Source organism: Taudactylus pleione, unplaced genomic scaffold (genome assembly GCF_031769625.1).
Source record: "Taudactylus pleione unplaced genomic scaffold, aTauple2 ptg000971l, whole genome shotgun sequence".
In the NCBI taxonomy this organism is placed as follows: Eukaryota; Metazoa; Chordata; class Amphibia; order Anura; family Myobatrachidae; genus Taudactylus; species Taudactylus pleione.
The window spans coordinates 449,117-462,244 of NW_028285372.1; the positions used below are offsets into that span (position 1 = coordinate 449,117).

At 40.2% G+C, this 13,128-nt stretch overlaps 1 protein-coding gene across 1 annotated transcript; it reads right to left on the reverse strand.

The window, feature by feature from the left end:
* Positions 1-1,901: 1,901 nt before the first annotated feature.
* Positions 1,902-7,953, reverse strand: MYL11 (myosin light chain 11). Its single transcript, XM_088460698.1, has 7 exons — positions 7,847-7,953; positions 5,569-5,664; positions 4,049-4,124; positions 3,740-3,844; positions 3,133-3,211; positions 2,381-2,429; positions 1,902-2,293 (listed from the first exon to the last, which is right to left on the reverse strand). The coding sequence occupies exons 1-7, from the start codon at positions 7,847-7,849 to the stop codon at positions 2,189-2,191; spliced, it is 513 nt and encodes a 170-aa protein (XP_088316824.1). The 5' UTR covers positions 7,850-7,953; the 3' UTR covers positions 1,902-2,188.
* Between the last annotated feature and the right edge of the window lie 5,175 nt (positions 7,954-13,128).

Below are 13,128 nucleotides of genomic sequence, written 5' to 3' on the forward strand. Positions count from 1 at the left end.
GTATTAAATGAGTATTAGAGGGTATAGTAGTATTAGTATTAGAGGGTATTGGGGTTTGTGGGGAAAGCTGTATTATATAAGGTTCAGGTTAGGTTGGGTAAAGGACCTGCAGACTTATATTGGGGGAAATCAGATGAGTTGTAGCATTAGATAGGGGAGCTATAGATTAGTATGAGGATCAGGATGGTGGGGTCAGGGGAGCTGTAGCATTAGATTGAGGGTATTGGGGTTTGTGGGGTCAGGGGAGCTATAGATTAGTATGAGGATCAGGATGGTGGGGTCAGGGGAGCTGTAGCATTAGATTGAGGGTATTGGGGTTGGTGGGGTCAGGGGAGCTATAGATTAGTATGAGGATCAGGATGGTGGGGTCAGGGGAGCTGTAGCATTAGATTGAGGGTATTGGGGTTGGTGGGGTCCGGGGAGCTATAGATTAGCATGAGGATCAGGATGGTGGGGTCAGGGGAGCTGTAGTGTTTGAGGGTATTGGGGTTGGTGGGGTCAGGGGAGCTGCAGTGTTTGAGGGTATTGTGGTTGCTGGGGTCAGGGGAGCTGTAGTGTTAGATTGAGGTTATTGGGGTTGGTGGGGTCAGGGGAGCTATAGATTAGCATGAGGATCAGGATGGTGGGGTCAGGGGAGCTGTAGTGTTAGATTGAGGTTATTGGGATTGGTGGGGTCAGGGGAGCTATAGAGTAGTGTGAGGATCAGGATGGTGGGGTCAGGGGAGCTGTAGTGTTAGATTGAGGGTATTGGGGTTGGTGGGGTCAAGGGAGCTATAGAGTTAGTATGAGGATCAGGATGGTGGGGTCAGGGGAGCTGTAGTGTTTGAGGGTATTGGGGTTGGTGGGGTCAGGGGAGCTGTAGTGTTTGAGGGTATTGGAGTTGGTGGGGTCAGGGGAGCTATAGTGTTTGAGGGTATTGGGGTTGGTGGGGTCAGGGGAGCTGTAGTGTTTGAGGGTATTGGGGTTGGTGGGGTCAGGGGAGCTGCAGTGTTTGAGGGTATTGTGGTTGGTGGGGTCAAGGGAGCTGTAGTGTTAGATTGAGGTTATTGGGGTTGGTGGGGTCAGGGGAGCTATAGATTAGTATGAGGATCAGGATGGTGGGGTCAGGGGAGCTGTAGTGTTAGATTGAGGGTATTGGGGTTGGTGGGGTCAGGGGAGCTATAGATTAGTATGAGGATCAGGATGGTGGGGTCAGGGGAGCTGTAGTGTTAGATTGAGGGTATTGGGGTTGGTGGGGTCAGGGGAGCTATAGATTAGTATGAGGATCAGGATGGTGGGGTCAGGGGAGCTGTAGCATTAGATTGAGGGTATTGGGGTTGGTGGGGTCAGGGGAGCTATAGATTAGTATGAGGATCAGGATGATGGGGTCAGGTGAGCTTTAGCAGTAGATTGAGGGTATTGGGTTGGTGGTGTTAGGGGAGCTATATAATAGGATCAGGTTAGATGGGGTAAGAGACCTGCAGAGTTATATGTGGGGGAATCAGGGGAGCTATAGAGTTAGATGGAGGAGATTCGGCTCGGTAGGGTCAGGGGAGCTGTAATGTTAGTATGAGGTTGGTGGGGTCAGGAAAGCTACAGAGTTAGATTAAAGGAAGCTCAGACTTGTAGTTGAGATGCAGAGTTTAAATTGAGAGTCAGATTTGTGGTGTCAGTGGTGGTACAAGGTTATATTGAGGAGGCCCAGAGAAGTAGGGTTAGATAGAGCAGCAGAGTTGGAGGAGCCACGGGATAGGCAATGTGGATTAGTTGCAGAAGAAGATAGTCCGGGTTAGTGGGTTGGCAGAGCAGCAGTGTTGGAAGGTCCACATCAGGGGCGCTGAGTATGGCTCAGGAGTTTTGTTTGGTTGTGTTATCTGTTTGACAAAGTTGATTGAATATTTTCATAAAAATCACCCAACAAATAGAATAAAAACTAGATTTTATTGAGTATTTTCTTCCCCTGAGGATTCCACAGTTCCAACTTTAAGACATCGAAAATAAAAGAGTAGGGGACAAAGATGGGGAGGTGTGTCAGGTAGAAAGATAATGGGGCAGCAAATAAGCCCCCCTTTCAGACCACCAAACAGAAATAAATTACAGTTGTGTCTTTAATGGGTTTGGTTTACAAAATTAGACGCAATATACAGCAAGTTGGGGATTTGCACTGGGTGTGAGAGCGCATCCCCAGAGGGGTAAGATATTGCCCCATTTATTCCTGGTCTTTGTCCTCTCCGTGGGTGATGACATAGCAGATGTTCTTGTAATCTACGTTGCCAGCTACATCAGGGGGGAACGCAGTCCACATGTTCTTGATCTGATGGAGAGAGAAACAAAGAATGAGGAGAGGTTTGATGCCTCTGAAATTGTCACCCTCTTCCCAAGGTTAGTCCAAAGTGCTCACCTCCTCTGCAGTGAACCTGTCACACTGTGTGGTGAGAAGTTCCTCAAGGCTGGGAGAAAACAGAAAGACATCATGAGTTATGTTACCTTCTATATTATATCCAGAAGAGAAGTGGGAGGTTGCAGGAATATAACAGACAGGAGGGCATGAAATAAACCAGGGGACCACACTGACACAACAGGTAGTAAGTCAGTTGGGGTTGTATGGGACAATAATGATTATCAGGCGGAGTGGTATGGGACAATGATGAATATCAGGCGGGGTGGTATGGGACAATGATGAATATCAGGCGGAGTGGTATGGGACAATTATGAATATCAGCCAGGGTGGTATGGGACAATGGTGAATATCAGCCAGGGTGGTATGGGACAATGATGAATATCAGGCAGGGTTGTATGGAACAATGATGAATATCAGCCAGGGTGGTATGGGACAATGATGAATATCAGGTGGAGTGGTATGGGACAATGATGACTATCAGGCGGGGTGGTATGGGACAATGATGAATATCAGGCGGAGTGGTATGGGACAATGATGAATATCAGGCAGGGTGATATGGGACAATGATGATTATAAGGCGGGGTGATCTGATGACTATTATAGGACAGGAGAGAACTCAGAAGATGGTCGGTGGGTAATGACGTGAGACCTAATACAGGAATGATGAGGGTGATGATGATAAGAGAAGGTTATGATGTGTCCAGCAGCAGGAGGAGATGTAGATTGTGATAGGAGGTCAGGGAGATACTTACAACTGCTTCTTGATGGACCCTTTGCCCTCAGGATCAAGCACCTTAAAAGCCCCTGTGATGACATCCTCTGGATCAGCACCTGCAGTGAGATTTACTATCAGTACACTAGTGGATGGGTCTGTGTCAGACTCCCCCACTCTGCAAAGCTTCATTTCTCACCTGGGCTTAACTATAACTTAAAATGATATCTAATGTATTAACTGTATAATTAGTGTTCCAATGATAATGATCTCATATAGTCCTCAGTGCTGTATTGTCTCCAGTGCCTATTAAGACCCTCACCCTTTTATCGCACCCAATGCCGAATACACCCCTAACTCTCCTCTTGGTTTACACTAATCCAACTCCACTGAGGTCTCCCTTCCCCATACACCAATACACAGTTATATTGTATTAGAACCACCCCTATGTACATACATATCGATGTACGAATTATCGCCCCATACACACTAGAACACTCACCCTTGTATTACATAGGAATAGTCCCCCCCATGCACATTAGGACCCTCACCCTTGTATTATATATGAATAATCACCCCATGCACATTAGGACCCTCACCCTTGTATTATATAGGAATAATCATCCCATGCACACTAGGACCCTCACCCTTGAGCTTCTCTCCGAACATGGTGAGGAAGACTGTGAAGTTGATGGGTCCTGATGCCTCCTTGACCATCTCATCCAGCTCCTCATTCTTCACATTCAGGCGGCCTGTGGGGAGCAGGTGGAGGAGTTTTACATGGATACATAAAGCTCACATATAACACAGATCATGTGTCACGTCACGTGTTCCTCTATGTGTCTGATGCAGTAGATCGTTGTGACCAGACTGTGGGCTTTGCTGGGGATAATGTCTGGACACGGCTCATGGACACAACCATACTGAGACCATGTACAAGTGGGGGCTGAACTCACCCATAGCTGCAAATGTGTCTCTCAGATCTTCCTTGTCAATGATGCCATCTCTGTTCTGATCAATCACTGTGAAAGCCTAAGAGGCAGATGCAGACACAGAAAGAACCGGTGTGACATAATAGGATACACAGAAGATATATAATAGTGCTCAGAATCCCCTCTGATCTCTCACCAGTGTGACATAAGTAATAGGATACACAGAAGATATATAATAGTGCTCAGAATCCCCTCTGATCTCTCAGCTGCCCCCGTGTCTGCCCACTGCTGACTCTATATTTGGCTTCCATCCCCCCCCCACACACACACACCTGTCCCCTTCGCTCATATTTATGTGAGTGTCAGGAGATGTCTGTTACCATCTGCAATGTCCCCACCCCAAACTTTGCAGGCTTAAGATCTTAGTCCTGCTGTGCAAGGGGGTAGTCTCCCTTCAGTGGCACATTCTTCCAAAGTACATTTATTGTAGTACCACTGTGCTAACACAGCTCCCAGGGTGCAATAAATAAATGTAACCCAGCAGCTCCCAGGGTGCAATACATAAATGTAACCCAGCAGCTCCCAGGGTGCAATACATAAATATAACCCCACAGCTCCCAGGGTGCAATACATAAATGTAACCCCACAGCTCCCATGGTGCAATAAATAAATGTAACCCAGCAGCTCCCAGGGTGCAATACATAAATGTAACCCAGCAGCTCCCATGGTGCAATACATAAATGTAACCCAGCAGCTCCCATGGTGCAATAAATAAATGTAACCCAGCAGCTCCCAGGGTGCAATACATAAATGTAACCCCACAGCTCCCAGGGTGCAAAACATAAATGTAACCCAGCAGCTCCCAGGGTGCAATACATAAATATAACCCCACAGCTCCCAGGGTGCAATACATAAATGTAACCCAGCAGCTCCCATGGTGCAATAAATAAATGTAACCCAGCAGCTCCCAGGGTGCAATACATAAATGTAACCCCACAGCTCCCAGGGTGCAATACATAAATGTAACCCAGCAGCTCCCAGGGTGCAATACATAAATGTAACCCAGCAGCTCCCAGGGTGCAATAAATAAATGTAACCCAGCAGCTCCCAGGGTGCAATAAATAAATGTAACCCAGCAGCTCCCATGGTGCAATAAATAAATGTAACCCAGCAGCTCCCAGGGTGCAATACATAAATGTAACCCCACAGCTCCCAGGGTGCAATACATAAATGTAACCCAGCAGCTACCAGGGTGCAATAAATAAATGTAACCCAGCAGCTCCCCTGGTGCAATAAATAAATGTAACCCAGCAACTCCCAGGGCGCAATACATAAATGTAACCCAGCAGCTCCCCTGGTGCAATAAATAAATGTAACCCAGCAGCTCCCCTGGTGCAATAAATAAATGTAATGCCTTCCTGCAAGGCATTATAAATCTATGCCGGTGCACTGTAAAAGATAACATGACGCCATTGGTGTAGAGCAAAGAGCACAACCAAAGATAACCACCCTCCTTTGGTGCCTCACATGTACAGTGCACTCACCTCCTTAAATTCCTGGATCTGGGTTTGGTCGAACATGGACAAGACATTGGAAGAACCTCCTTCTGCTGCCTTTCTCTTGGCCTTCTTTGCTGGTGCCTGTGGGTGGGTAAGAATGGAATAAGCGGCTGTAGGATAAAGCCAGAACGGTGCAGCTTGGGGCAGTCTCTGTGACCAGGGGTAGACTATGCCGTGATATTAGAGGACAATAAGTATGACAAATGGGGGAGGGCAGTGGGAGCTTGGAGGTAATAATAAGGTGACTGATAGAAAAGGGGATGTTGAAGAGGGGAATAAAAGGGTGTGATCCAGTTTAATCAGGGGTATGTTATATAGAGCAATGATGGGGCATATTAAGAGAAAGAATGAGGTGTGTGATAATGAGGAATAATGGGGGTGTGATAAGGAGGAAAAATGGGAGTGTGATAATGAGGAATAATGGGGTGTGATAATGAGGAATAATGGGGTGTGATAAGGAGGAAAAATGAGGGTGTGATAAGGAGGAATAATGGGGTGTGATAATGAGGAATAATGGGGTGTGATAATGGGGAATAATGGGGGTGTGATAAGGAGGAATAATGAGGGTGTGATAAGGAGGAATAATGAGGGTGTGATAAGGAGGAATAATGGGAGTGTGATAAATAAGGACGAATAATGGGAATGTTATAAGGAGGAATAATGGGGTGTGATAATGAGGAATAATGGGGTGTGATAATGGGGAATAATGGGTGTGTGATAAGGAGGAATAATGAGTGTGTGATAAGGAGGAATAATGAGGGTGTGATAAGGAGGAATAATGAGGGTGTGATAAGGAGGAATAATGGGGGTGTGATAAATAAGGAGGAATAATGGGAATGTTATAAGGAGAAATAATGGAGTGGAGGTGTGATAAGGAGGAATAATGGGGGTGTGATAAGGAGGAATATTGAGGGTGTGATAAGGAGGAATAATGGGGGTGTGATACATAAGGAGGAATAATGGGGATGTTATAAGGAGGAATAATGGAGTGGAGGTGTGATAAGGAGGAATAATGGGGGGGTGATAAGAAGAAATAATGAGGGTGTGATAAGGAGGAATAATGGGGGTGTGATAAATAAGGAGGAATAATGGGAATGTTATAAGGAGGAATAATGGAGTGGAGGTGTGATAAGGAGGAATAATGGGGGGGTGATAAGAAGAAATAATGAGGGTGTGATAAGGAGGAATAATGGGGGTGTGATAAATAAGGAGGAATAATGAGGGTGTGACAAGGAGGAATAATGGGGGTGTGTGATAAGGAGGAATAATGAGGGTGTGACAAGGAGGAATAATGAGGGTGACAAGTAGGAATAAGGAGGAATAATGGGAGTGTGATAAGGAGGAATAATGGGTTTGTAATAAGGAGAAATAATGGGGGTGTAATAAGTAGGAATAATGGGGTGTGATAAGGATGAATAATGAGGGTGACAAGTAGGAATAAGGAGGAATAATGGGAGTGTGATAAGGAGGAATAACGGGGTTGTAATAAGGAGAAATAATGGGGGTGTAATAAGTAGGAATAATGGGGTGTGATAAGGATGAATAATGAGGGTGTAATAAGGTTGAATAATGAGGGTGTGATAAGGAGAAATAAGGAGGAATAATGAGTGTGTGATAAGGAGGAATAATGAGGATGTGATGAGGAATAATGGGGGTGTAATAAGGAGAAATAATGGGGGTGTAATAAGGAGGAATAATAAGGGTGTAATAAGGAGGAATAATGGGGTGTGATAAGGAGGAATAATAAGGTGTAATAAGGAAGAATAATGAGGGTGTGATAAGGAGGAATAATGGGAGGGTGTTGTATGGAGGAATACAGTGGGGGTATTAAGAAGGGAATAGTGGGGTAATGGAGGGGTATGTAAGTGTCAATGATGGGGAATATTAGGGGAAGAGAGAAGGGGAGGAGGACATTTGAGCATAGTGACAGATAAATGTGTGGGGTAAGGGGCCTGAGGACATTCTAGAACTATCTCAATTCACCCCACTCCCATCATCAGGTCCAGTGGTAGATACCCACCATGGGTGGTCTATGGGGACACCACAACTGTATCTGGGCTGCATCCAAATGTTGTGTTCATGGGTGTCACAAAGCACCACCCCGAATTGTAAACATTTTTCTTTCTGGACCCCAACATGCCTAATTGTACAGAATATTCCCCCATTATGTCTCCCATGTGCCCCTCAGCCCTCTCTGTGTCCATCTCCAATGCTTCTCGTCTGCTTTACACATGGTCCAGGTCTCAGCCTCCCATACACTTACCATGTCTTCAGATGAGCTGGCTGCTTGTCCTGGTCAGAAGGAGTGAGGGACATGGAGGAGGAGACCCCCAGGAGGCATTATATACCCCCTCTGCTGCAAGACGCTGCTTCTAACTATAGCTTCATCCTCAACTTTGGCTGTAAGGAGCTGGGAGGAGGTGGGAGGAACTGGGGACAAAATTGTCCTAACCAAAATAGCTGTGAACTCTCAAGGCGTCTTCTGCTCCTTTCTTGGACACAGGAGGAGAAAAGAGAACAGCTGCAAAGGGACTGGTGGGGGGGGACAGAGGAATCCAGATTACTGCATAAAGGACAGGTACATATTGTATATTCTACATCAGTATAGAGGCAGCACCTACTGACGCACTAATATCCCTCCTCTCATATCTCCGTCATCTTATATTAGACATAGCAACACTGGGATAAATCTGTTATCTATCTATCTATCTATCTATCTATCTATCTCATATCTATCTATCTATCTATCTATCTATCTCATATCTATCTATCTATATATCTCATATATCTCTCATATCTATCTATCAATCTATCTCATATCTATCTATATATATCTCATATCTATCTATCTATCAATCTATCTCATATCTATCTATCTATCTATCTCATATCTATCAATAATCTGTCTATCTCATATATATCTCATATCTATCTATCTATCTATCTATCTCATGTCTATCTATCTATCAATCATATGTCTATCTATCTATCTCATATCTATCAATCATCTGACTATCTATCTATCTATCTATCTATCTATCTATCTATCTCATGTCTATCTATTTATCAATCATCTATCTATCTTTCTATCTCATATCTATCTATCTCATATCTATCTTTCTATCTCATATCTATCTAGCTATCTGTATCATATCTATCTTTCTATCTCATATCTACCTATCTATCTCAATCTATCTATCTCATAACTGTCTATCTCATATCTATCAATCTATCTCTCATATCTATCTTTCTATCTTATATCTATCTCAGATCTACCTATCTGTATCATATCTATCTCATATCTGTCTATCTCATATCTATCTATCTCATATAAACCTATCTATCTCATATCTATCTTTCTATCTATCTATATCATATCTATCTATCTATCTATCTCATATCTATCTATCAATCTATCTCATAACTGTCTATCTCATACCTATCTATCTATCTATCTATCTTATATCTATCTATCTATCTCATATCTAACTATCTATCTTATATCTATCTATCTCATATCTATCTATCTGTATCATATCCATCTATCAATCTCATGTCTATCTAACTATCTATCTCATATCTATCTACCTATCTATCTCATATCTATCTATCTATCTGTCTCATTATCTATCTATCTCATATCTATCTATCTCATATAAACCTATCTATCTATTCAATGTCTATCTATCTATCTATCTCATATCTATCTATCTATCTCATATCTGTCTATCTTTATATCTCATATCTATCTATCTATCTCCTATCTATCTATCTATCTATCTATCTATCTATCTATCTATCTATCATATCTATATATCTATCTATCTATCTCATATCTACTGTATATATCTATCTATCTATCTCATATCTATCTATCTATATATCTCATATCTATCTATCTCTCTCATATCTATCAATAATCTGTCTATCTCATATCTATCTATCTATCTCATGTCTATCTATCTATCTATCTATCTATCTATCTATCTATCTATCTCATATCTATCAATCATCTGTCTATCTATCTATCTCATATCTATCAATCATCTGACTATCTATCTATCTCATATCTATCTATCTCATGTCTATCTATTTATCAATCATCTATCTATCTAATCTATCTATCTCATATCTATCTATCTATCTCATATCTATCTCTCATATCTATCTTTCTATCTCATATCTATCTAGCTATCTATATCATATCTATCTTTCTATCTATCTATCTCATATCTATCTATCTCATAATTATCTATCTATCTCATATCTACCTATCTATTTCATATCTATCTATCTCATAACTGTCTATCTCATATCTATCAATCTATCTATCCATCTCATATCTATCTTTCTATCTTATATCAATCTCAGATCTACCTATCTGTATCATATCTATCTCATATCTATCTATCTATCTCATATAAACCTATCTATCTATCTCATATCTATCTATCTCATATCTATCTATCTATATCATATCTATCTAACTATCTATCTCATATCTACCTATCTCATATCTATCTATCTCATATCTATCTATCTATCTATCTCATAACTGTCTATCTCATATCTATCTCATACCTATCTATCTATCTATCTCATATCTCTCTATCTTATATCTATCTATCTATCTATCTCATATCTATCTATCTCATATCTATCTATCTTATATATATCTATTTATCTATCTATCTATCTGTATCATATCTATCTATCAATCTATCTCATGTCTATCTATCTATCTCATATCTATCTACCTCATATCTATCTATCTATCTATCTGTCTCATATCTATCTCATTATCTATCTATCTCATATAAACCTATCTATCTATCTATCTATCTATCTATCCAATGTCTATCTATCTATCTCATATCTATCTATCTATCTATCTATCTCATATCTGTCTATCTTTATATCTCATATCTATCTAATATCTATCCATCTCATATCTACTGTATATATCTATCTAGTTCTCTCATATCTATCTATCTCACATCTATCTATCTATCTAATATCTATATATTTATCTCATATCTATCTATCTATCTCATATCTATCTATCTCATATCTATCTAATATCTATCTATCTATCGATCTCATGTCTATATATCTATCTATCTTTCTCATATCTATCTATCTATATATATATATATCTCATATCTATCTATCTCATATCTATCTATCTATTTCATATCTATATATCTATCTATCTCATATCTATCTATCTCATATCTATTTATCTCATATCTATATATCTAATATCTATCTATCTCATATCTACTGTATATATCTATCTAGCTCTCTCATATCTATCTATCTCACATCTATCTAATATCTATATATTTATCTCATATCTATCTATCTCATGTCTATCTATCTATCTATATATCTATCTCATATCTATATATCTATCTCATATATATCTCCTATCTATCTATCTATCTATCTATCTATCTATCTATCTATCTATCTATCTATCTATCTTTATCATATCTATCTACCTCATATATATCTCATATCTATCTATCTATCTATCTATCTATCTATCTATCTATCTATCTCGTATCTATTTATCTCATATCTATCTATCTATCTATCTTTCTCATATCTATCTATCTCATATCTATCTATCTATCTATCTATCTATCTCATATCTATCTATGGGGCCTATTCATCAACACTAAAATAACCTTTTTAAGGACATTTTCCTTAAATAACGTTATTTTGGTATTCATGAACAGACTTAGCACAGGAGATATCACAGATATCTCCTTGCTAAGTTCCCCTGCGTTAATTTCCATACTCCCCATACATTAGTATTAGTACATTAGTACATTAGTATGGGGACATTAGTACATAAGTACATTAGTACATTAGTATGGGGATGTGGAAATTGTGGTTTCATCAAATTCCGAAAATTGTCAATTTTCGGAATTTGATGCAGTTACTATTCGCCACTGTGAGGTGGCGAATAGCAGAATCGACTTACCTGTATCCACGTGTGCAGGTCCCCCGATGAGTCCCTCCGGTGCTCTGCTCCGTCCTCAGGCTCCGGAGGCTGGTCTGTCATGTGTGCTCCCCAGCAGAGCACAAGAAAGTTTAGAAAAAAAAAAAAAGTTTTTTTTTTTTTTCTAATCTGTCATGTGGTCTGCAGGGAAACCACACGACAGACCAGCAGGACGGAGCCGGGGGCTGCTGCGCGAACAGGTAAGTCAGGGGGGGGAGGTGAGCGGAGGGGGGTCAGGGGGGTACACAAACTTAACGCACCTGTAGGCAGTGCTGCGCATGCGCTGGATTTACAGATGTAACAGAGAGTATGCGCAGCACTGTTTCCAGACGCGATAAGGTAGTGTAGGCAGGAAAAGTAACTATTTCCCGAAAAGCTGTCATCGCAAAAATGACAGGTACCGGAATAGATACTTATGGAGAGGTGGAATGATGAATTCCACCTATAATTAGGTAGAACTCCATGAGAGTTCTAAAGCTAATTATCTCCAGAGAATTTTTAGGCTTAATGAATAGGCCCCATTATCTCATATCTATCTATCTCATATCTATCTATCTATCTCATATCTATCTATCGCATATCTATATATATATATATCTCATATCTATCTATCTGTCTCATATCTAGCTATCTATCCCATAATCTATCTATCTCATATCTATCTCATATCTATATATATATATCTCATATCTATCTATCTCATATCTATCTGTCTCATATCTAGCTATCTATCCCATAATCTATCTATCTATCTCATATCTTTCTATCTATCTCATATCTATTTATCTATCTATCTCATATCTATCTATCTATCTATCTCATATCTATATATATATATCATATCTATCTGTCTCATATCTAGCTATCTATCCCATAATCTATCTATCTATCTATCTCATATCTATCTATCTGTCTCATATCTAGCTCATATCTATCTATCTAATATCTATCTATCTATCTATCTATCTATCTATCTATCTCATATCTAGCTATCTATCCCATAATCTATCTATCTCATATCTATTTATCTATCTCATATCCATATATCTATCTCATACCTATCTCTCTCTCATATCTATCTATCCCATATCTATCTATCTATCTCATATCTATCTATCCCATATCTATCTCTCTCTCATATCTATCTATCTATCTATCTATCCCATATCTATCTATCTATCTATCTATCCCATATCTATCTATCTCTCTCATATCTATCTATCCCATATCTATCTCTCTCTCTCATATCTATCTATCTCATATCTATCTATCTCATATCTATCTATCCCATATCTATCTATCTCTCTCATATCTATCTATATCATATCTATCTCATATCTATCTATCCCATATCTATCTATCTCTCTCATATCTATCCCTGCTGTATTTTATGACTTTATGCTTGAAAGCTGGTGTCTGAATGATCCCACTGTCACTGCCACCAAATGTGAGGATACGGGGTTCTCTCAATCACCCAGACACCGAGCAGATGAAACCAACGTGTTGGTTTATTTTTCCACAGCACACAGCAACAG